We start from the raw sequence: 24,588 nt of genomic DNA on the forward strand, positions 1-24,588 counted from the left end.
AGCCTATTAATTAAATCATTTGTATTTATTTAAGTAAATTAAATATAAATTATTTACCATGCAACCACGGTTACTTTTGGAGTGAATTAATACTATGCAACTCAGAAAATATTTTATTAATATTACTTAAGAATATTAAAAAAAAAAAGATCCTAAGAGTTTGATAATATTATACAAAATAATTTCATTCCTTGTCTTCTTTTGGGTATATTTGGATAAATGTATTATCTTGGGTACCTCTCTCATGTTGTAAGTTTTTTTTTTTAATTAATAATAAAATAAATATATGATTATAAAAAAAAAACTAAAAATCAATTTTTCCTTACCTTATTAAAAAAAGGTTACATGCTAAATAATCAAGTACATACGTATTCAGTACCATGAAACAAAGATTGTAGTAGTAATTCAGAATCTTAAGACTCAGCCATTTTTTTATTAAAAGTGTTGTGAACAAGAACGGACAGGCTGGGTGCCACCAGCTTCATTTTTTACTTTTTGATTATAATTATTACTATCACTATTACAATTATTATTTTTCCTAATAACAAGTCTTTCTATTCTATGATACAGTGACATTTCTCTCTCAAATTACTAGTAAGAAACCTTCCCAGCGGCCATGTCGACACTGGTCATAGCTGTGGTTGTCCCAGCGGTGGCGATTCTGCTACTAATGGTGTTTCTTTACTTGTTCATGAGGGCGAGGAGGTCTAATCGCCCCACCACCACCACGACAGGTATGCAGATGATGTTTATTCCGATGTATACTCGTTTGTATATCTATCTATCTGCATATGGTTTTGTGAAGTTAATTTCTACTGCTACTTAATATTTCATGATTTTCCCGTCTAGATGACCTTGACGCTGAGAGATCTCAGCTACCTCACCCCAGACAGACTAGAGAAGGGCAACAAGACCTAAAGCCTCTTGCCATTTCATTGAATACTAGTACAACAATTAATGAGAAGGTCCAAAGTTGTCAGCAGAGGGTATTTACTTATCAGGAACTAGCAGCTGCAACTGGTAATTTCTCTAATGCTAACTGCCTTGGCAAGGGTGGTTTTGGTGAAGTCTATAAGGGAGTTCTTGAAAATTCCCAAGTTATTGCAGTCAAGAAGCTCAAGTATCAGGATGATGAACGCAAAGAAAAAGAATTTGAGACAGAGATTCTGACCATTAGTCGTGTCCGACATCAACATCTTGTTATGCTGGTGGGATATTGCATTGATAAAGCTGATAGGCTGCTTGTTTATGAGTTTGTTCCCAAAAACTCCTTGAGAACTCATTTGCACGGTGAATCCTTTTCTTCCTGGTATCATATCAAGTCCTTTAAATTTTTTTTTCTATTCTAACAGGTAGATATAAACATTGCAGGAGAGAATAGAACCAGTTTAAATTGGCCAACCAGAATGAGGATCGCTTTGGGCTCTGCAAAAGCATTGGCATATCTGCATGAAGGATGTGAGTATTCAATTCCATGCCTAAGCTTCACCATTTTGTTCTCTCTTCCACTTTCACCCTCTTTTTTATAGGAAGATTATATATGTTATGCATTTAGCCAAGATCCACAACCTGATCGATTTGCTTATATTCACGACAACTAAGCAAAAATGTGAAATCTTTGAGTTCAATTTAGTACAGAAATGAATTGGTGAAATTGTAGACGTGACAGAGCATACATCACATAATTTCTTCCTTTTATAATGCACATCTCTGTAGGTAAACCCAAGATCATCCACAGAGATATCAAGGCGGAAAACATTCTCCTTGATCAAGATTTTGAACCAAAGGTACGTAAGATGTGTAAAAGAAAGAATTGTTATCCATCACATTCTCTTTGCTGCTGATGTTTTTAAATAATATTCTTGCAGTTATAATTCTCAGAGTCTCTGTCAGGCAAATGGACTTTAAATGTATTATTATTTTGTTCCAAATTTCAGTGCATATTCCAAGGCGTCTTAAAATATTGTGTTAGCTTTGTATAGAGCTTTAGCTTTATCAGTACTTAATATAAATTTTTGCAAGAACATGTGTTTATTCAGTTTATTTAGTGATTTCATGCACATGACACAGTAAATTTAATTTCCAGATTGCGGATTTTGGACTTGCCAAAGATTTTTCAAATTCTGTTTCACACATTTCCACGGACCCCAAGGGAACATTTGGGTAGGAATATGTATAAACTCTCATGTGCTAGTTAGATATTATTATTATTATGATTTTCCAATGCCTCTCCAAATGTAGTTATTTGCCTCCTGAGTATGCCTTCGAGAGGAAGCTCACTGATAAATCTGATGTCTTTTCCTTCGGCATTGTGCTACTGGAGTTGATCACTGGTAGAAAACCTGTCGATGGTAAAGACAATGATCGGGTTAACCTAGCTGTCTGGGTACGTACTTGGTCCTCCATAACCATATTCAACCATCATGTTCATAAGATTGCTTACCAGAATTTTCACTTGGATATAGTAATTGGCAGATTTTTTCAGTATGATTTTGAGCAAAATTTTAAATTTAACTCTCTACTTCTGAGAAATTATACACTATACAGATAAGAAAAATTTAGCATCTGATTGTGGCCAATTTGGAAGTTCAATAAGATGACAAAAGAAAATTGCAAAGCAGCTACTAGAATAAAACTAAGAATAAATATTATATTCTGTAGTAGCATATAGATAAAAGAAAATGATGGTAGAAAATTGTACTTCTTTTCTATAAGCAGAAAGTTTGACTTATTTATTACTGGAAAAAGAAAATCACGCAGAGAGTTTTTTCTTTTAATATTCAGGTGGTCCCTCAAATTAAACAAGCTTTGGAAGATGGCAGCTACAAATCTCTTATTGATCCCAATTTACTGGAAAACTATGATGTAAATGAAATGGGTCGAATGGTCTCTTGTGCTGCAGCTTGTGTATACAAACCTGCTAAGCATCGCCCTCAAATGAGCCAGGTATATATATGTTCACATTTCTTTTATTATATATATGCTTATCCCAAACTGATAACTCAACGGACCCATTTTTCTATTGCTATGTTTTTGCAGATAGTTGAAGCTCTAAGAGGGAACCTGCCCTCTGAGTTATTATGGGTCAGCAATAATGACACCAGTTTCTTGTACGATGGTGCACCATACTTGTCATTCCCTGGAGGAGGAGGAGGAAGCTCGGAATTTAATTCTGAGCAATATATGAACAGTTATGCCCTAGAGAGCCAAGAGAACAGTAGGGCTGAGGATATGTGATACAACTTGCATATATAGGGCTTGAGTTGTACTCATATGATGATGCTGTGAGTGAATTATTGAAACTTTAACTGGTTAAGAAAAAGAAAAAAAAAAGAATCTGGTTTTACAAATAATTTTATAGCTATCATATCATTATTTTTTTAATTCTGACTATTATATTAAGTGAATGGCCATGTATATGTTATGCTTACTACTAATTTTGATTAGAATAAGTCCTTTCTTTTTATTTGCACCATCTACTTCACAACCACAATGAGTTATATCCATAAATAACTAAATATTTATAAACAAACAAAATAGAAACTCATAAATTCTAAATTTAACTTTTCTCATATAAATATACCTAATATAATCATTAAATGCACTTGTTTTTGGCTTTTTGAATTTAATGGCATATAATTGAAATTGAAAAATTCTTAAATAGACTTAGTCATTTATAAATTAAATTAATTATACGATGATATATAGTTTTATTTATTATTTATTATATTTTTATTAATTAAATTTTAATAATAAATTATTAACGGTAATAGATTAATCAATTAAAAAAATATAACAATTAAAATATAAATATATATGTCACTATATAATTAATTTAATCTATAAATAACGTGATAGACTATATTTATTTAGGAATTTGTAAGGAAATTTGTATAAATGTATTTCAGTGGCTCATATATATACTCTCTCCCTCTCTCTCTCTCTCTCTAGCAACTTCGAGAAGAAGGCATGGTTGACTTTCTTTTTAGCAATTTTACATTTTAGTCCCTCGATACTTTATCTCAACTAACTAATTGCATGTCAAAAACCAAATATAACTATTAACCTTTTGTAATCAGTAAAAGCCTCAAACTTCTAGTTTTACTTACTCTGCCCACTCTAACCGATTGTCATGTCTGTAAAAAGGAAAAAAACCTTAACACAGCTCAAGTAAAGATAATATTGATTAATACTTTCATCTATTTTGTGGAAAATCTTTTTTGGTATTTTGCTGTTACTGGTAAAATTTTAAGTTCTGTCCCTTTTGTGTGTTGAGTTTATTTATTTATTTAATAAATAATTTATTATAAAAGGATTTTTTTCAATAAATGTGTCGCAATTGATTTCTTCTTTTTTTATTTATTTATTTTGAAAAAACAAAGGACTGTTATGTTTGATGAACTTTTCTTTTTATAGAATTTAAGTTTTGTGATTTATGTGATGAATTTCGTAGAAATTTAGTTTTGTATGTATCAGTAAATAAAATCTTATTAAAGCAGAGATATTGACTCTAAAAGGCTAATTTTATTTATTTATTTGTTTTCTTACAATTATATTTTTGACTAATAAGTTCTTTTCTAAAATATATATTTTGTTTTAGAAAAATGTTGTATTAAAACTGCATAAATGTTTAATTTAATTCAAATTAATTTGAAGTTTTACCTCTCAAGTGATAGTCCAATACTGGTAAGTTTATTCGTTAAGCATGTAAAGCACCACGGTCCAATTTTAACTATTAAAATTTTCAGTGAGAAGCGTAATTTATTTAAACATTTTGTTTCTTTCCACGTGGGTCCATTTCAAGTATTTAAAATGTCTGTGACAAAGCCAACGGTTGATGATCCCCCCTGGCGCTGAAGTAGGTAAACACTTGTGTACAAGTACTGTGTAGGTGCTTTCTATACTTGCTTCTTATTATTAGCTTTTAGATTAAAATTATTGTCCATATGTTTATCTGTTGGAAAAAGAAAGCTGATGTTCGTGATTTACAAGCGAAACGTATTCTTACAATTTTAATATCTCAGTTTAAAAAATTAAATAATTAAAGTATAAAAAGATAAAAATAATTAGATTGTGAAATCGATGTGGGAGTAGGGGTATGCCGTGGTACAAATGTGCATGTCAAAATTCCACTACCTTTAAATATCGGTAATAACAAAGGCGACCGACATTTTACTGAAGTGAAAGTTATATTATTATTATTTAGAAAAAGAAAAAAAAAAGGAAATTAAAAGCTTATTATGAAAATAAAACTAAATGTAAGGAAAAGGTGCAGAGTAAGTTTTAGCAAGAAATTCCGGTCATACACTGGACGACTTTCCACAAATATTCAGCAGCCATACGCGAACTTTCTAAGACAAGAAAGGAGGAAAATTCTCAGGTTAATTATGGACCGTAAAGATCGTGATGTGTGACATCATCCGATTCTTTTTTTGGAATATGTATTTTATAACATTATAATGGATTGGAACTTCTCATTTAATAGCGAGAGATTTATCAGAAACAATGACTGCTTATTATATAATCACAATTAATAGACAACTGATTAGTCCAATTAAAAAAAGAAAAAAGAAAATGAGGAAACGACATCATTCTTTGATCACTTTCATAGCTGGAGACATATTTTATAATATAATATATATATATATATATATACGACAAGGTAGGCTTCCTCCTTTTCTTTTCCCCCTCACTTTGATGTACTTTAAACTGCAGTTCACTCTATGTCAAACCCACACAGTAGCAAATTTCGTGGCAAAAAGCATTAAAGAAATATAGGAAGATTGGCAATGTTAGGTGCAGGAACAACGCCATTAGAGGCGGAGACAGCAAGCATTAGAGCTAAACAAAACAATAGCTTGGAATGGGGCAGCAACATGCTTAACAAAAAGCACGGGCGATGAAATCTGCTGTCCTTTCCACAGAAAGAAATATTCAAACCCATTATTAGAGAGAATAAGAGAATTTCTTTTGGAGAGGCTGTTCATGCATTCAGCCATGACGTCATAAATTCAAATGCCATATATCAAGGAAGAGGATACTTTTACTTTTCATGTATTACCTTTTTCTAGTGGCCCATGCTGACTTTGTCAACTTGAATATATATATATATATATATATATATATATATATATATATATATATATATATATATATATATATATATATATATATATATATATATATAGGCTTTTGGAAAGGAAAATGCCTATTAAGTATAATCAAAATCCATTAGAGGATCTACCATCCTTCAATTTTTTAATTTTTTTAATAATAAATTCACCATTTTGTTATAATAATTTCTTATTTTAAAATTATTCTTCATCATATCTAACACATATTTAGAATCTCTCACTTCATTTTTTAAATTAAAAATTAGATTGGAATTACGTGTGTCATGATACAAGTTTTAAATATCATAATTTATAGTGTCTTATATTATCTTTTTGATATCTTATTATAATGTAGTCATAAAAAATAATATTTTATATAATTTTTATCTATTTTGTGTAATTCTTAATATTTTTAAATGCAGTGATAGAATTTTGACAATTAAATCAAATAAATTACATAATTTTTATGAAATATTAATTTAATCTTACATAACAAAAAAATTTTAAGTAATTTTTATGTCAATTATATATATTATTTGATTATATCATAGATTTACAGCATATCAGGTCCAACAATTATAAATTTGATAATGAAATAAAAGAGATTACATATTTTAATATTATACATTTTTTTAACCCTTAAAAGCAATGAATAGTTAGGGTTTAAGCCAAACATATAAAATTAGTTTCCAACAATTTTAATTGATACAAATGCATATTGCTTTAAAACAACAACATAAAACACATAGGATAATGTGTAAATGTGACATATTTTAATATGTTATGACTAATTATTATAATTTTTTCAAAATATTTATGTGATATTACATAGAATAATATTATAAGTGTGGTATTTTCTTAAAGAAAATGATCTATGTTATTAGTTATAGGTTAATTTTTAACAATTAAAAAATATTTTTAAAAAATATTGATGCCAAAATCAAATTTATGTAATCTAATAATACATAACTAGTCACTAGCACTCTAATGAAAAATACTTTCAAAATATCATAGAATTCACCTTGATTTAAAACTCCAACCTTCTTTTTTAGGTGATAAATGAAAGAAAATAAAATGAGGGAGTGTTTTCATTTTTTCCTTTGTTTAGAAGAGGTGGAAAAAAAAGAAAGAAAAATTGGATGTAAAATAAAATGTGTGGCCTATTTCACATTTTTATTCTGATTTGAGAGCAAAAATAGGTGAAAAAAAAATAAAAATAACTAATATACACTTATAAGAACTTTATCTTAAATGAAAAAAGGATAATTAATTTTAAATTTAACCTATAAAAATGTAACTTTCTTTTCTTTTATTTATTTCCCCTCTTCTAAACAATAGAATTCTTCTCTATTTTCTACTAAAGAAAAAGAGAATTCTTCTCTATTTGCAATTTTCTCTTTCTTAGTTTTACTTATTGGAGTCCACCGCACTTATCAATCAACTTGCAATAATCAATTTTCATTATGTATATGACTATTTTTATTAACCGAAAAATTCTTATTAATCAAGATATTTTTATCTAGATTTGATGTATATATAATAATTAATAATAAAATAATATATATAAGTATTTTATACTTTAATAAAAAATAATTAACACATATTTTATTAATTAAAATTAATAAATATATATTAATTATTTATTAATTCAATATATAGATAATTCCTATCCAAAACAAATTCCTGACCATATTATGATTCTTCGTTACCAAGATATACGTGGAGGAGGGCTTGGTCCACGAGAAAAAATATATATAAAAATAAATAAACAGACTTGTCCTACCGACTTTTGACATGTGTTATTTTCTCATTGTATCACTCTCATAAAGCGAATGCCATTTTAAACTTTTCTTTTTGAATTTATTTTAATAAATTATATCCCATAAAACCCATCCCTTCTTACCACAAATCCCTACTCTTACTATCTTTCTTGAATCTCTTAACAACAAATACTTGCAAGAAAACTCTCAGGACCATGTCAACACCGATTGCTTTAATGGCGTTAGGCTTAGTAGCAGCATTTGTGCTGCTCTTTCTGTGCATCTACTTCTTAACAGATTGGTGCAGTCCGAGGAAAAGCTCTCATGGAGGTGGGTGTTTTCTCTTTGTCTTAGCATGTATTATTATATGGTGATGGAGTCGTGAATACCGGCAGGTTGTCTCTTTTATATTATATCCTTTCTGTCTAGTGCGCATGACAAGAACTCCACCCTACTTCTTTTTATGTGGAAAAATGGTTTCCAATAATAAACAAATCATTTCTTATGGTACTAAAGAATCATTTCTTGAAAGAAATTTTAGATGCTTGGGAAACAGCTAGGGATATTCACTCTCTCTTTCTTTCTTTCTTTCTTTCTTTCTTTCTTTCTTCCCTTTTCTCTTCTCCCTTGTTGGAGCTCTTACGTACCCCATATTAGATCCAGACCTAATAATTGATTTTCTTTAATTTTCCTTGCTCAGATGACCCCGAAGTTGGTCTGCCTCAGCCTGTTCGCAATCTTCCCCATAAAGATGAAGAATCATCCTTGGCAGACCCTGTTGCTGTCCAAGAAACTCCAACGGCTGCCATTGCTAGACTAAAAAGTTTTCAGACAAGCATCTTTGCTTATGATGAGCTAGAGAAAGCAACAAATGGTTTCTCTAATATCCTTGGTGAGGGTGGTTTTGGTCCAGTCTTTAAAGGAGTTCTTCCAGATGGTCGACAGGTTGCAGTTAAGAAGCTTAAAGCCGGTAGCAAACAAGGAGATCGTGAATTTCAGGTTGAGATTGAGACCATCGGCCATATCCATCACAGAAATCTTGTTAACCTGATCGGATATTGCATCGACCTAGCAAATCGGTTGCTTGTCTATGAGTTTGTTCCCAATAACTCATTGAAAACTCACTTACATGGTATATCCTTCTACTTATTCTTTTTTTTTTTCCATTACTAAACTCAAAGTAGCACAAAACCCTAATAATAATAATATGTGGGATTCAAAAAATTCGATTTCAGTGTTTAATCAATTGGAGAATATGTATTAAGAAATATCTTGGTTATGTAACATGTTTTCATTGTGAAACTTGAAGATTTTATGTAAAGTATCTAACAAAGATGAATGACGTTGCAGGAAATGCCATATCAGTTATGAACTGGCCAACCAGAATGAAAATCGCTAAAGGTTCAGCTAAAGGATTGAAATATCTACATGAAGACTGTGGGTGTTCATTGAACCATGAAATGTTGCTTCTATTGCTTGTTATGTCTTAATCTTTTTCAGGTTTATGGAATTCGTTCCTAAGTTTGAACTATATCTAATTTTTCAGGTAAACCCAGGATTATACATCGGGATATCAAGGCTGATAATATTCTTCTTGGAGATGACTTTGAACCAAAGGTAGGATCTATATAGATAAATCATTAGTATATTATCAGTTTCTGATATTCTACTTTTTCTTTTTTGTGATTATGTATCTTATGATAAATATTAATCTTTGGTTGGGTGTGTAGCTTGCAGATTTTGGACTTGCAAAGTATTTCCCTGATGCTGCTACTCATGTCTCCACAGACGTCAAGGGAACTTTTGGGTAAAATTATTTCCTTCAATACTGCTACTATGCATTGTAAATTGCAAAGAAATTAATGAAGGGGTTTTCCCTAATTTGTTGTGTTCTTAGAATATTGCTTGAGCAATTCTTACCGGTTAAACAAATACTGAAACCAATATGAAAAATATCAAGATTTGATTCGAGTGAAAAGTGAGTTGTCTCCCCACTTTATCGTCTAGGTTCAGTTCACATGGTCAGCACTTAGGGAGATAATTCATAAGGCAATTAATATGGAAGTGTGCACTTGATCCTCCTATGCAATTTTTCCCATTGCAGTTATTTGGCTCCTGAATATGCCTCTACTAGGATGCTTACGGATAAGTCTGATGTCTACTCATTTGGTGTAATGCTTCTGGAATTGATTACTGGGAAACTACCTGTTGACATTAGTTGCTATGGACACACTAACATAGCTGGTTGGGTACGTATACATACTCATTCTTCCACTAATCTACTCTACAAATTGCAACATTGTTTCTTCCCTGCTTAAAGCATTAGTGAGATTGAGTTGGAATTCAACGTTTAAAATTAGTGAGCAGCACAATTTCTTATCTATCTTTACATATGCAGGCGAAGACTCGGCTCAGACAAGCTTTGAACAATGGCAACTATGGTGATCTTGTTGATCCCAAGTTGCAGAATGAGTATGACTACTTAGATATGACCCGAATGATATTTTGTGCTGCAGCCTGTGTGCGTAATACTCCAAATCATCGCCCACGAATGAGTCAGGTAATTCCAAAATGATCTGCTTAATATCTTCTATTTTAGAATATATCTTGACATTATCAGTCTTTGCTTTATTAGTTAGTTTTATCAAGATTTTCCAAGTTGAATGGCCTTGGCCCCCATTCTGTTTTCTGAAAGTATGACTTTTAATCATAGAGTAGTTAACTATTTCTTTCTTGGAATTTGAAAGTACATTTATAATTCTATTAGTTCATCAATTCATAATTTGTTATGTTCGTAAGGGTCAGCTCTCTTCTTCAACGTTTCAATAGTAATCTCCTCAATCCAGTGGGTGAAATACAAGCTGCAAAATGATTTAAGAATCACAATATCCATTCAACAAAACTAAACTTAATAATCCTTGTTCCTCTTTGTGGTTCAAAGCAGGTAGTTCGAGCTCTGGAAGGGATCATTTCTCCAAATGATCTTCTGGAAGGGAGTCACACCTGGGCTACTGAGACTGATGAAACACCACACTACTCTATGGGAAGCTCAGATTACACTCAAAGAATATAATCCAGCAAACCAGCCAGGTAAATTGCCCAACTGGTACCAAATCTTGGGACTGTATATCAATTTGATATTATAAATTTAATTTGAATCAAAATGGTACCAAAAGTACAAAAAAAATTATCAATTTAGTCAAAGTGTCCAATTTCCGACAACGGATGGTGACGTGGCAAGTTGAGAAGGTATATTCCGATTGTTTCGCCCTCTCAGCGTATGCCACGTCAATTAACTTTGTTTCCTCAGCTTGCCACGTCACCATCCGTTATTAGAAATTGGATATTTAGACTAACTTGATATACGTTTTTATACTTTTAATACTATTTTGATTCAAATTAAAATTTTAATATCAAATTGATATACAATCCTAAAGTTTGATACCAGCCGGGCAATTTACCCAAACCAGCCCTCGCATTCCGTTTTTAATCCATATTAAATAATACAATTAATTATGTTTGTCGTATCATCATTTAGACCCTCCTTTTATCTTTTGCATTTCTGCAAAATTATTTTCAATTCGAATGAGTATTTTATTTACATGTATTGACAGCATTCAGTTTTTGCATCGTTTTGGATTAAATTCAGCAGGCATAATTGCATGTGGTCATAACTTTTGTTAATAAGAATTTGTTAAATTTTGTTGTTAAATAATGGGGAAAAATATAAATCAAGATTTAATTGTGAGATAAGATTATCTTAATTAGGAAAAAACACAAGAATTTAAGCACTGCTGAGATTTAAAAGAATTAGTTGTTTATCCATGTGTTGCATAGCCGTTATTATTATTTTTAAGATTTAAAAAAAATTAATTATTTATCCGTATATTGTACGATCGTTATTATTATTTTGATTATAAAATCAAGTGTATAAATACAGTTTAATAAATTATTTAATATTTAATACTAATTTATAATATTTAAAAAATAATATCAAACTAATTATTTTTAAAATATTTTTAATTTTTAAAAAAATCTATTAATGCAATAATATAAAACTTATTTTTAAAATATTTATTTATTAATTCTAATATTATATAAATTAATGCTATCAATACAATTGATTTCACTATTTTTTTAGAATTAGAAACTATTATATAAGTAAAAATTAATTTATTAGTGAATATAATATTTAAAAATATTATTTTTTATAATTAGAATTATTATCTAATTATAAAATTAATTTATTAATCAATATAATTAATATACTATTTTTTAATATAATTATTATCTAATTAAAAAATTAATCATTACCTAGTTAAAAATTAGTTTATTATTTATATATTATTTTTAGGATTTAAATGAGTGTTTAATCATGAATATAATTTATTAATCAATAAATTAATAAAAAATCACAAAATCACACATAAACTTAAATATCATGTGTCATTATAAATATACATGTCAAAATAAAAACTCTATTTATAAAAAATTAAGCACACATGTCAAAAAAAATTTAGATCCTAAAAATTAATATATATAATATATTATTCTCATTAATTTTGGCAAATAAAATTTGAACATAAAACTTATATATTATTTCCATAAATAAAAAATAATATTTCAGTCTTAATTGGAAAAGAAAAATAAATCAATGTCCTTCTTAAATAGACATCTCTATTATGTCTCATTTCGTGCAATTGCATAATATCAATGACAATTTCAAAATAAAGAATGCAATAGCACATTAAATACCATAACTTATATTTTTTACTAGAGATAAAATGAAAACACAAAGTAAAGTAGGTCACTATTAAATTTAATTTATGCAAGTGAATAATACCAAATACGTTTGCAAAGTAAGTATATAAAATTTGATGGCTAAGCTAGGCCAAGTTCCCCAAAAACCTGGTTGGGGATATACCATTATTGAGGCATGACATGAATTAATTAAGAACAATGTGAAGAAAAGGTGAGTTTTACATATGAGTTGGCCATTGCCATTAATCATTTTCCTCACTTAACTTTTGAGCTTGCTATTCATTCCAATTTGGTATGAATGGGACCGAAATGAGAAGTGCAAGTGCCCGGCCATGCTGCACGGTTTCGCCTGGCCCTCTAAAACTGCAAATACAGATTGACAGGCAGAAAAAAAGAAAATGAGTTTTTTTTTTATATTAGAACTATATTTAACACATATAATAAAATATTTTAAACACATACTACTTATATACTCCTATACTTAGTCCGGAGGTCTCAACTTCGAGTACTCGTCGTCTTATTTATAATTTAAAATATACACTATCTATTGTTCCTTATACAATTTGATCGAATTAAATTACTATTTTTAGAAATATTTTTATTCAATTTTATTTCTTAAAAAATTGTAATATATATACTTTTCCTTTAAAGAAACAAAGACAAAGTTGAAAAGCATTTTTGTCCATTCTAATTTAATGAAATTTTATTTTTATGTTTATACAATTTGGAAGTACCTTAAATGGATCATTCCACTTGCCATTAAATTTTAGGTGAGATGTACAATTTATTGATAGCTATAGTTCTTCTGGAGACTTGTCCTACTCTGTGTGTATTTATATATACTTGTGAAATATAAAGTGTATATTTAAATTTTTGTGCAATTATATGGCAATAAAAGAAAAGTATTAAAAAGAAAAAGTCAGTTATTTTGCCCAACAAAGCAAAACGCGTTGTAGTTTAGTAGATGAATCAAAATACTGAGTCAGTACTTTGATAGTAGAATTTGAATTCCTCAAGAAAGAAAAAAAAAGGAGAGAAGAAAAAGAAAAGCAATTACGAAACAGCCAGAAAGAAAGTGACAGAGAAAACTGTTTCTTATACAAAAGAAAGAATGGAAAATTATGAACAATAAGAAATGTAGTTTCATACGCCAGCACCATTAACCTAACGGTCCTCCGCGTTGAATTCTTCCGTTTTCAATTCAATTCAATTCAGTTCAATTCGCATCTTTCTTTCTTTCTTTTCTTTTCTTTTCTTTTTTTTATTCGATTCTCTCCCTCTTCCTCTCTATCTAACCTTCAATTTCCCCTTCAGATTTTTCCATAAATCACATTCTTTGATGGCTGTGATTTTGTTTTGTGATCGGATGTGATAATGTTCAGATTGAGAGTTATGATTTGTTGATTTTTGTTTTGGAAGAATCGAGGATTTTTGTTTTAGGTCAGTGAATGTGAAAATGAGCTCGCAGAGACAGGTGACTGTACGCGACCTAGTTGAGGAAGCCAAGAAAAGGATTGTCGTGTTGATTATTTGCGTCATTGGATTGTCGTATCTCATGTCATGTAACTCTCTCTCTATAAAGTTTTGATTTTCAGTTCAATTTTGGTGCGAATTGCGATTGTTATTTCATTTTATTGCATTTTGAGTTCATCATGTGTTCGTCTTTTTTGGTGTTTTTGTTAGTTTAATGGTTTTTGTTACTTTGTATAGTTCCTAATTAAAGTATAAATATGATTTAGCTTTGAAGTGATTCAGCAATGTTCTAGCAATATTACTTAGTTTGTTTATGAAAACAATTAAGCTATGAATGTGATTTCTTACTTTCTTAATAGCATTCTTATTGGTGCTTACTGTTGTGTCCCTAACATTATCCTTGATGCTGCAAACATGTAGTTGGACTGTTGTTTGTGTTGTAATCTCTGGTCTCTGCTTGCCTCTCAACTGCAATTCCTTTTGGTTTCTCTCTTTTTCAGTGACAAGCTCCTCAGTCTGGGTCAACTTGCCTGCTGCTGCCTCTTTAATACTTCTCCTCCGGTATTTCTCCCTAGATTATGAAATGCGGAGGAAAGCAGCCACATACAACAGCAAACCTTCCTCAGCAAATCCGGTGTCTCAAAACAACAATCCTGAACATACTAGAGTTCGTGAAAAGTCTGACTGGAGGAAAAAAGTGAATTCCCCTGTTGTCGAGGATGCAATTGATCACTTCGCTAGACATTTAATTTCTGAATGGGTAACAGATCTATGGTACTCTCGTTTGACACCTGATAGAGAAGGTCCTGAGGAACTGATACAAATAGTGAATGGTGTTTTTGGGGAATTTTCAAGTCGCATGAGAAATATCAATCTTATTGATCTTTTAACAAGGTTAATATTCTTTCCTTAACCACTTACATTTTATCTATTTTAATTTTCTTTCCCTAGGTTATTTACATGGGAACTAATTTCCTAGGATGACAGGGATCTTATTCATCTTATCTGCACCCACTTGGAGCTTTTTCGATCTAGTCAAGCAAAGATTGAAACACATCCATCTGCATTGCTGTCATTTGAACAGCGAGACAAGGAACTGCGACTGGTCTTGGCTGCTGAGAATAGATTGCATCCTGCTTTATTTTGTGCTGAAGCAGAGCACAAGGTTGTTTACTTTACTTTTGATTTTCAAATAAAATAGAAGGCAGCCAATCTTTGTTTTTAAATTGCAACCCAAGGATTTCTTCCTTAACTTTGTCTGCTCTCTTTGGGGTGAAATTAACTCTTCCATTTATTCTCAGGTTTTGCAGCATGTGATGGATGGTCTCATTTCTTTTACATTCAAGCCAGAAGATCTGCAGTGCTCTTTCTTCCGTTTTATAGTGAGGGAACTTCTTGCTTGTGCAGTAATGCGACCTGTCTTAAACTTAGCCAGTCCTAGGTAGGTACTCCTTGTGTTTGCATTGCATTCTTTTCAGTATTACTGGTAGTATCATTTTTATCCTTCAATTCTTGCACAGGTTTATAAATGAAAGGATTGAAATTTTGGTCCTTTCTAAGGCTAATAAAGGAGTTCCTGCAGCACAAGAGGCATCACAATCTAAATCCAATGGGTCTTCAAAGATCTCATCTGATCAATTTTCTAGAATTTTAGATCCTACTGCTGTTGGTGTTGAACTTGTGCAATTAAAAACCATTCAATCAAAAAGAGGATCTGTTTCGCCTGAAACAGATAATGTAAACGGAACCCATGGCTCAAAAGATCCATTACTTTCCATTGACACTCGATCTTCCCGTTCATGGAGCTCATTGCCATTGAACCCCCCAAGTACGGATACAGGAGGGATTCAAAGGTATGCATCGGGAGGAGAATGGGGTGATATGTTGGACATGCTTTCTCAGAGAAAGACTGCAGCCCTTGCCCCAGAAAATTTTGAGAATATGTGGGCAAAAGGAAGAAACTACAGAAACAAAGATTCCCAAAACCGGTCAACTGAGCATTTCTCACAGAATTTGTCTGGGAATAAAATTGTTACTGCAGATCAATCAAAGATGGCAAAAGCCAAGGAAAAGCATGCCCTAAACGCATCTGATGCCTCTCTTTCACAAAATGGTCAAACTCTACACCCTGCCCAAGCTAAAGTACAGAACTCATGCCATCAAACAGATCCAAACTTGTCCAATCATTCTTTACAGACTCCATATGACGAAGATGATGTGGAAGGTCTCATGCATGTGGATGAGTCAGAATCTGGCAGTGGTAGTCTTTATACTTCTGAAGAGGAAGATCCGAGCAGGGTCACAGGTCTTGATGATCCTGGAACTAAAGTTTGGGATCGCAAAACAAATAGAAATCTGGCAGTTTCCCCCATTCATCATCCGCTTGAAAATCCTCAACGCCATGGTACAAAGAAGACTGAAAGAGGGCAAGCGCATTATGAAAAGATACCTAGGCCACAGTCTGGCAGGAAAAGGTCAAGATCAAGCTCTCAAAAGGTGCCTGTTTGGCAAGAGATTGAGAGGACTAGCTTCTTGTCTGGAGATGGGCAGGATATACTTAGCTCCAAAGGGCATGCTAAAGCTGATGATTCTAGCGATGATTCTGAGGTTGAAGGTCTGGGTAGGGTTTATAGTGGAGCAACTGCATGTTCATCTGCACTCTCTGTTTCACTTCCCGAAAATGATAGTTCCACTCTGAACTCTGTGAAAAGCTCATTGATGGCAGATTCATTTTTTAAGTTGAGATGTGAGGTACTTACCTTGAAAGACCTCTACTTTATTCATGTTGGTAACTTTTCTTCTAACTTTATCAATATATGTAAAGGATGCAATTTTATTTGCAGGTACTGGGTGCAAATATTGTGAAGAGTGCCTCTAGAATGTTTGCTGTTTATTCAATTTCTGTTACGGATGTAAATAATAATAGTTGGTCAATTAAAAGAAGGTATTTTGGATTTCTTCATCGACTTCTTTCTTTTTTTCACCTTTCATTGTTTTGTTATATAACTTCTTCCATGTATATAATCACCTTTCTTATTCTTACAGTATTTAAAAAAAAAGAAAAAAAAAGATATTTGTGAATGTTATCCTTTAAAATAATTACTACTGTGTAACTTTCTCTACTGCAACAGGTTTCGACATTTTGAGGAGTTGCACCGGCGTCTCAAAGAGTATTCAGAGTATAATCTTCATTTGCCACCCAAGCATTTTCTATCAACAGGTTTAGACATGCCTATCATTCAAGAACGGTGTAAATTACTTGACAGATATCTAAAGGTTGAATATTTAATTTTACCTGCTGTTATTGATAGAAGTGGATGTCAACTTTAGCTCTAATATGTGCTGGAAATTTGGCAGCCTCGTGAATTCTTATTTAGAATCTTTATTGCTAGTCTCCCAATGTAATCTTAGCATTTAATAATTTTAGGATTCTTGGCTGTTAACTTGATGCTACCAAGAGCTGTAGTGTACTCCTTTAGCGTTTCTTTTCTTTTTTCCTTTTTTTTTTCCTTTCCAATGTCTAATTTAGAAGTAGTTAAAGAACCTAAGTTTGGACTTGCTTCTTGATACACATTTCATTATGGTACAGCCACTAGATATGAGTGCACCTGAATGTCAATTTAATTGTATGCCTGATCTGTAGTTTCTTTATGTTATGCTTCCGATCATCCAATAACTTTCATGTATTTATTTCTCAGAAGCTCCTGCAACTTCCTACAATTTCAGGATCTATTGAAGTTTGGGACTTTCTTAGTGTTGATTCTCAGGTTTACGTTCTGCTAGCTTGTTCATGGGTTATGTATTTGTTTAAAAAAATTTCTTTTTGAGGGGTTGAGAATCAAGAATTTGTCTTTTGCCATTATTTCTCATTTTCATTAATATTCCGTCATGCAGACATATATCTTCTCAAATTCCTTTTCTATCATTGAAACATTGTCAGGTGAAGCTTGCTGACTTCAGAATTTTCTGTTTTTCTTATCTGCCTTTCTTTGTTTTGATCATTCCTTCCTGCATCTTTAATTTCCTTGTATTTTCTAGTTGACCTTGATGACAAGCCACCTGAAAGGAGCACAAAGGGTTCAAATTTTGTTGGACCTGTCAATTCCTTATCCACTAATAGGGAACAGTTAGGCACAGAATGCAAGGAATCTGCTTCGCAGACAAAACATAATTTTGTTGCAGATGGGGTAAAAATGAGTCCAAAACATATATCTTGTTCTCCAGTTAAAAAGCTTGGTAAAGAGTCTGGAAAGCCATTTGAGGATTCAGTCAGCAATTCAGATGCTAAGAAGAATGCATCATCTGTGAGAAATTTAGGGAAGACTGTAAAAGGAAGACAAATTGATGGGTCAGAATCAAAACCAGAGTCAATTCGTGATGCTTCCCCTGATCCTACTCTTCCTACTGAGGTATGTTATGGCTTTAATATTATAGTGCGGTAAATACTCTCTTCCTTGGCCATGCCATAGCTTCTTAGAATAGAATTGAAGCTTGACCTTGTCATGTGATAAAGAGCAGAAGTGGCTCAAGGATAGGGTAGAATTGGTGTAAGGCCTACCCTAAGTCACTAAGTGAATAAAGATAAAATAGAAAGGAGAGCGCACTCTCATTATGTTTTTCTTTTCCTCGCAGTGGGTGCCACCAAATTTAGCTGCCCCTATATTAGATTTGGTAGATGTCATTTTCCAGCTCCAAGATGGTGGATGGATCAGGTACTCAATATATTAAAATGCATAGATACGTCTCATCTCTTTACATGTTTCTTGATTTTCGTATGATTAGAATCAGATCACACTATAATTAATGGATCTGAGCTGTTAAATAATAATTTTTTCTGTATTATAGGAGGCAAGCTTTTTGGGTGGCCAAACAGATTCTACAACTAGGAATGGGTGATGCCTTAGATGATTGGTTGATAGAGAAAATTCAGCTTCTGCGCACAGGATCAGTGGTGGCTTCAGGGATCAAGCGGGTTGAGCAGGTAATCTGCTATGCTTTTCACTTTGTAGTATTTAAGAATTTTGTAGAACTTAAAATATCTCAATTAATTTTCTTAGGGAAGTTAATCACAGGACTGATAATCGGCGGTTGACAGTTTAATTGATGTTGAGTCTTTTCTGTTATGACCCATAAATGTATCGACTGAACCCATGTACTGTCCAAAAAGTTAGCTCCTCTTGAGGTAATTAAGGTTAATGAAAATGTGGTGAGAGGGGAAGGTGTGAATGTGGCATGTTTACCCACTCTGCATCAATGCCTTACATATGCTATATGCATCCTGGAACAATCAGCAAATTCTTCGTAAAATCCAGTATATCTTTTCAGTCAACTATTTTGTCTGTTCTAAGACATGCTGAAGTATTTACTTGCACAATTTATGTTTGTGTGTGCATTACCTATTCGCTTTAAAATAAGTTTACACTTCGTGTGTATGAGAGAGAGAGAGAGAGAGAGAGAGAGACACGGAGAGAAACATAGAGAGAATGCCTTGTATCTCAGAGACAAAAACTAATTTTGGAGCAGGACACTTTGACAAGGGTAATATAGTTGATCATAAAGTTCTGAAGTAGGAGGGTGCAGGTAGCAAATATAGTATCCTTTTGGCAGTGAATTTGCACCCTATAAGGTTGCTTTTTGAATATGTGACTTTAAAATCATTTTGGAAAAAATCTTGAGTATTGATAGATTTGGCCTCTTGAAACCTGTGTTTTAAAGAAGGCTGTTATCTTTCCCTAAAACACTTTTATCCAATGCAAACATATAAATTCACTATAATCCCAAATGGACCCTTAATGATATAAGAGAATAATATGATTTGGTACAACCTTGAGGATTCCTCTACTTAGAACGTAAAAGTAAGGCTTGGTTGAATTTAGTCATGCATATGGCTGAAAGCGGCAAGAAAAGATTTTTAAGCCTCCATAAGTTGCATGTCAATTTTTGAAGCTTTGGTTGAAGAATCAAGTTCTGAAGTGTTTTAGGGAGACATGAGTAGGAAACTAGACAATGAGTAGAAAAGACTTCATAGGTGCACATTTAATCGAGTCCAAAGTATAAAGTTTATGTGATCTTCCATCTTCCTTTTCTTAGAACTCATTGCCTGCATAATTTCGACTTAAGATTACCAAGTTTAATGTGCATTATAAATTTGCTAATGAACACTCTTTTTAGATTTATGCTTCTTCTCTGTATCTGGCTTGAAGGAGGAAGAGTTGCATTTTAATTCATTGTAACTAATGGAGGCTTTCTTGTGTTTTAATTAGATTCTTTGGCCTGATGGGATATTTATTACCAAACATCCAAAGAGACGACAACCATCCACCACCAACACGCCCTATAGCTCGCCTCATGGCCAGCAACCCCCGAATATATCTTCACCTAAACTGAGTTCACCACTTGTCCGGCAACCTTCAGAAATATCTTCACCTAGATTGAGTGATGAGCAGCTACAACAGGAAGCTGATCGCCGTGCTAAATTTGTATATGAGCTGATGATAAGTAATGTCATCCCTTTAAAGTGTAGTAACTGCATTCTACTCATTATTTTCTGGTACCAGCTCCCATATTAATAGAAAACCCTACTTGTGTATGCAGATAATGCACCATCTACAATAGTAGGTCTTGTTGGTCGAAAGGAGTACGAGCAATGTGCGAAAGATCTCTATTTCTTTCTGCAGGTAACTATCTTTAAGAAATTGAATCTATAGATATATCTTTCCATAATTTGACATTATAGTAGGCTGCATGCATGTGAGAGTGTGATGGCTTGAGGCATTGTGTGAGGAGATATAATTAGTGTGTGTAGTACCTATGTTGGTGTGTGAAAGTTATGTTTGTATAAAAGTCGTTTTCTGATACAATTAAGAGTGGATTAGTGGAAAATGTAAGAAAGATTAGTGTTAGAAAGGGTTAGTGGAGCTATAAGTGTGAGTGCAATAGTGAGGCTATTCATGTAACTGTGGAAGTGTGAGTCCGTCTTTGTAGGTGGTTTATTTCATTTTTAGTTCTCCATAAATTCTAATTTTCTAATTTGTACTGGTTATTTTCCAATTTTAGTACTTCAGGCATCTGCGCCTGTGCATGTGAATGTTTCTCAAACTCGTGTCTTTAAAAATAGCTCAAGTGACTTTAGATTTATCATCTTTCGTATCATTAGAATCTGCCGTAGTTCATGCATTTTCTTGCATCTGCTTCTTCATATGTTTGATAAGGATTGAACTCTTCCCAAACCCCATTCTAGCTAGGTCACGATTAGGGGATGGCCTTGGACCCGCTAATGTAGCGACATTATCTGGGGTTTAATTACACTGTTTAAACTAGAGAGATGGCATTTGTAGTTTACATGTTATCACTTATTATAGTTGGAGCATATTTTAATCAAGTTGCAATGGTTTTCTCTTCTCCTGCAGTCATCCGTTTGTTTGAAGCAACTTGCTTTTGACCTGCTCGAGCTACTGCTTTTGTCTGCATTTCCAGAACTAGATTATGTCTTCAGGCAGTTGCATGAAGAAAAACATAGATTTGGTGAATTAAAGACAACCTAGTAATTGGAGTATAAGTTCAAATATATAGGAATAGAACAAATCATCACCCGGCATTTTTTCTCAGGTATACTAAAAGGTTTCTTTTGAGTGTTTCTTTTCTTTTTCTTCTTTCTCTTTGGACACTGGAACAATCGATCGGTTGATTGTGTCAGAACATAACTTGATAACACAGGTTTTGCTTCTGATTTGGAATTTTGACGACATTGTATGTAAATCCTGAGTTTGGTGAAAAAAGGTTTAATGAAAAGCCCCTTTTACCTTCTCCTAAGCTATTTTCTCCATAGTTTGTTTAATGCTTCTACTTTTCCTTCTCAAAACTACCAACTGAAAGTTACACGTTTTCTGTGTGTTCGGACGACGGTTGGGTTACGGTTATGAGTAATGCTTTCACCACTCCCTCTGATTCCAACTTCCACTTCGATGAGAGGTACATAACATGGAAACTCCCATTTTATAGAAGCATTTAGGTGGCTGCTAAGTTTGCTTACTACTTCCAAATAGGGTATCGTTGCCAGTGCCACCATATTAAAGCTACCAAGTAATAGCTAATGACATGCAGTGTCAGACTTCCAGTCGACGGAAACAAATGAATTTTTAGCCAACATAACAAGCAAATTCATAGAGTGCAAGAAACGTTGTAGCAAGTTCGAGGGCAATCGTTGGTTATACGATTACTGAAATACATGGCTTAGACCTGTATTCTACTCTGGGCATCCGCATAAAGAAATACCATAATAGAGGAAGAGAGCAAAATTTTCTCAGCTTTAAGACTACAGATATGAAATTATATCCTGCTCTCTAACCAGTCATCGTCTAGTGCCTTGAGCCGGTTAACCAGTTGATTAATCACTACATATAATGTAGGTATCCATACAGCCTACAGACTTAGTTGTGCTGGGCGCTCTTATAAAATAAATAGGAAGTGTCCAGCTTTTGTCAGAAAGAAAAAAGAAAATACACAAATGCTACAATAATGCCTATTGAACAGAAAATTGGAAAGACCATTAGCTCTATCCACCCATCACTTTAAGCCATACAAGAATTCACCTTTTTAAAAGATATGATTAGCTTGGAAAATCAACAAGAGAACCAAGCACATTTCCGAAATTAATCCTGCGTCAGGCACCGATACAAACAACAGAGTACAGAGCAACCAAGCTACAATGTGCGCAGAGTAGCACCATGTAGCTCTCTATAAGGAGCTGAGACTAGTCAGCTGACTAAGACTCTTTATGGCAGATAGCATTCATATTTTTTTAATTGCAGATAGCATCTTCTTCATCCAAACTTATGATGGTACGGCGTCATTTGGAAATTCAACCACATTAACCAGAAGATAAAATTTATGCACTTCAAAAGAGACCTCAAGTAATTAATGGTCAAACAATTCTAATCCGAAAACCCTTCATTTCAAAATCAAAACTACATATCAATGAAAAGTAAAATTGATTAAATAACACCAAAAGTGAATACCATCCATAGTTTCCTCATAAAACTTGGCCCAGCACATAATTGCTGACTAAATCTATAACAGGGTAACCAAATTTTGCCCAAAATAAGTCTTTCACACCTTATGCAGATGCTCCTGCTGCTCCCTTCTTCCTTGGTGCTGCTTCAGTACCTATATAAGAAATAACCAAAACTATGTCAGATTTATCAGACAACATGAGATTTCTTACACCAACTATAGCATAATCAAATAAATCTTTTTACCTTCTCTAAAACCACTCTTGAACCTCCGAGGCAGGTGGCGGAGGTACCTCATCCTACCAGTTCCAGTTGTCTTTCTTCGAATGGCCTTCACACTCCAATTGTCTGATTACCACAGAGAAAATGAACATAATCCCCAATTCAGTAACACAACATAAACAGTATTAAATAATACTTGATTGCAGAGTTACAATCAAATAGTAAAGTAAATCAAGCTACCTAACTAGGCTATTTGCAAGATCAATTTCATAATGCCCTTGAAAAAAAATAATTTTTGTAACTACTAAGTAAAAATTCTACCATAAGAACATGTGCTAAGATATAAACACAAATGGAAATGATACTTCAACCTAACAACAAATTATCACCATATGCATACAGAAGCAAACATTAGCTTGACAATAATAATAGATCACTGACCACTCACTAACACATATGAATGCATAGTTATATACACAGAAAAATAAATGATTAAGCGAACTCAATAAAAACGATAAATAGAGTATTTAAATGAGCACAAGAGACATACAACTTCTCTTGCGAGCAGCAGGATAAGCACAAGCGGAACAACGGCTCTTCTGGAGGTGGAAGCTACGGCGGCCACACCTGACACAGAGTGTGTGTGTCTTGTTCCTTCTCTTTCCAAAACTTCCTGTTCCCTTACCCTGCAATGCAATTCAATTTTATTTTGAAAAAGAAAAAAAGAAGACTTAATTAGATCGGTATGAAGAGTAACAAAGTTGGGATCTTTTTCAGAATCAAAGAAATGGGATTTGGTGATTTTACCATTGCAGAGAAACCCTAGCTATGGATGTGTAAGTTTGTTCTGGGTTAAAGAAGGAAGAGAGAGCGGCGTTGATTGTGAAATTTATACTAGGGTTTTAGGGTTAAGAGAGAATTGAGGAGTGCTGATCTGCTGTGGCCGAGCTTATTTAAGTTTAATAGCGTGTTGGCTTTTTATTTTTCAAAAGAGGAAAAGAAAAACCCTTATTGTTAGTTCATTGGCTTTTCTTTTTTAAATGGACAGGGTGGATAGTTAGTGCTCTTATTAAGGATTAATTACTAAAACATCCTCAAATTTACTTAATACACTCTTTGGTATATATTTTTTTAGTTCGTAACATATTATAAAAACTAAACTCTCTCGTAAATGTTTAATCCACCCCATAACAAGACACTTTCCACTTATCAAAATCATTAATATTAACCTCTAAAAAATAATAATAA

The 24,588-nt window shown here is 32.7% G+C and overlaps 4 protein-coding genes across 5 annotated transcripts; 3 read left to right on the forward strand and 1 right to left on the reverse strand.

Moving 5' to 3' along the window:
• The first annotated feature begins 526 nt into the window (after window positions 1-526).
• Window positions 527-3,384, forward strand: LOC8274499 (proline-rich receptor-like protein kinase PERK15). 2 transcript variants are annotated; one of them, XM_048378206.1, is made up of 9 exons: window positions 527-734; window positions 850-1,020; window positions 1,108-1,290; window positions 1,372-1,458; window positions 1,717-1,787; window positions 2,087-2,163; window positions 2,242-2,386; window positions 2,785-2,946; window positions 3,040-3,384. In XM_048378206.1, the coding sequence occupies exons 1-9, from the start codon at window positions 617-619 to the stop codon at window positions 3,235-3,237; spliced, it is 1,212 nt and encodes a 403-aa protein (XP_048234163.1). In that variant the 5' UTR covers window positions 527-616; the 3' UTR covers window positions 3,238-3,384. The 2 variants fall into 2 exon arrangements, with proteins under 2 accessions (XP_048234163.1, XP_002516047.1); XM_002516001.4 differs by having other exon boundaries at window positions 850-1,290.
• Window positions 3,385-8,027: 4,643 nt separating this feature from the next.
• LOC8274500 (proline-rich receptor-like protein kinase PERK15) lies at window positions 8,028-11,480 on the forward strand. Its single transcript, XM_002516002.4, has 8 exons — window positions 8,028-8,203; window positions 8,574-9,005; window positions 9,224-9,310; window positions 9,420-9,490; window positions 9,604-9,680; window positions 9,978-10,122; window positions 10,272-10,433; window positions 10,818-11,480. The coding sequence occupies exons 1-8, from the start codon at window positions 8,089-8,091 to the stop codon at window positions 10,944-10,946; spliced, it is 1,218 nt and encodes a 405-aa protein (XP_002516048.2). The 5' UTR covers window positions 8,028-8,088; the 3' UTR covers window positions 10,947-11,480.
• A 2,072-nt stretch (window positions 11,481-13,552) lies between these two features.
• Window positions 13,553-21,919, forward strand: LOC8274501. Its single transcript, XM_015717369.3, has 15 exons — window positions 13,553-14,196; window positions 14,608-15,001; window positions 15,095-15,272; window positions 15,409-15,548; window positions 15,628-16,858; window positions 16,951-17,051; window positions 17,239-17,383; window positions 17,806-17,874; window positions 18,002-18,047; window positions 18,146-18,516; window positions 18,740-18,819; window positions 18,953-19,088; window positions 20,371-20,605; window positions 20,702-20,784; window positions 21,517-21,919. The coding sequence occupies exons 1-15, from the start codon at window positions 14,091-14,093 to the stop codon at window positions 21,649-21,651; spliced, it is 3,450 nt and encodes a 1,149-aa protein (XP_015572855.2). The 5' UTR covers window positions 13,553-14,090; the 3' UTR covers window positions 21,652-21,919.
• A 1,104-nt stretch (window positions 21,920-23,023) lies between these two features.
• Window positions 23,024-24,304, reverse strand: LOC8274502 (60S ribosomal protein L37-3). Its single transcript, XM_002516004.4, has 4 exons — window positions 24,148-24,304; window positions 23,891-24,026; window positions 23,365-23,466; window positions 23,024-23,272 (listed from the first exon to the last, which is right to left on the reverse strand). The coding sequence occupies exons 1-4, from the start codon at window positions 24,148-24,150 to the stop codon at window positions 23,223-23,225; spliced, it is 291 nt and encodes a 96-aa protein (XP_002516050.2). The 5' UTR covers window positions 24,151-24,304; the 3' UTR covers window positions 23,024-23,222.
• Window positions 24,305-24,588: the final 284 nt, after the last annotated feature.

The sequence above is a fragment of the Ricinus communis genome, chromosome 8, assembly GCF_019578655.1.
Source record: "Ricinus communis isolate WT05 ecotype wild-type chromosome 8, ASM1957865v1, whole genome shotgun sequence".
Taxonomy (NCBI): domain Eukaryota; kingdom Viridiplantae; phylum Streptophyta; class Magnoliopsida; order Malpighiales; family Euphorbiaceae; genus Ricinus; species Ricinus communis.

Bases quoted from the DNA above. Each gene is read 5' to 3' on its own strand.
- LOC8274499 (XM_002516001.4), top strand. From the start codon at position 617: ATGTCGACACTGGTCATAGCTGTGGTTGTCCCAGCGGTGGCGATTCTG. The intron at 1,459-1,716 runs GTGAGTATTCAA...ACATCTCTGTAG, and splicing joins GGCATATCTGCATGAAGGAT to GTAAACCCAAGATCATCCAC. The intron at 1,788-2,086 runs GTACGTAAGATG...TTTAATTTCCAG, and splicing joins ATCAAGATTTTGAACCAAAG to ATTGCGGATTTTGGACTTGC.
- LOC8274500 (XM_002516002.4), top strand. From the start codon at position 8,089: ATGTCAACACCGATTGCTTTAATGGCGTTAGGCTTAGTAGCAGCATTT. The intron at 8,204-8,573 runs GTGGGTGTTTTC...TTCCTTGCTCAG, and splicing joins GAGGAAAAGCTCTCATGGAG to ATGACCCCGAAGTTGGTCTG. The intron at 9,491-9,603 runs GTAGGATCTATA...TTGGGTGTGTAG, and splicing joins GAGATGACTTTGAACCAAAG to CTTGCAGATTTTGGACTTGC.
- LOC8274501 (XM_015717369.3), top strand. From the start codon at position 14,091: ATGAGCTCGCAGAGACAGGTGACTGTACGCGACCTAGTTGAGGAAGCC. The intron at 16,859-16,950 runs GTACTTACCTTG...TTTTATTTGCAG, and splicing joins TTTTTAAGTTGAGATGTGAG to GTACTGGGTGCAAATATTGT. The intron at 20,606-20,701 runs GTAATGTCATCC...TTGTGTATGCAG, and splicing joins TGTATATGAGCTGATGATAA to ATAATGCACCATCTACAATA.
- LOC8274502 (XM_002516004.4), bottom strand. The intron at 23,467-23,890 runs GTATGTCTCTTG...TGTGGTAATCAG, and splicing joins TGCTGCTCGCAAGAGAAGTT to ACAATTGGAGTGTGAAGGCC. The intron at 23,273-23,364 runs GTAAAAAGATTT...TTTCTTATATAG, and splicing joins CAAGAGTGGTTTTAGAGAAG to GTACTGAAGCAGCACCAAGG.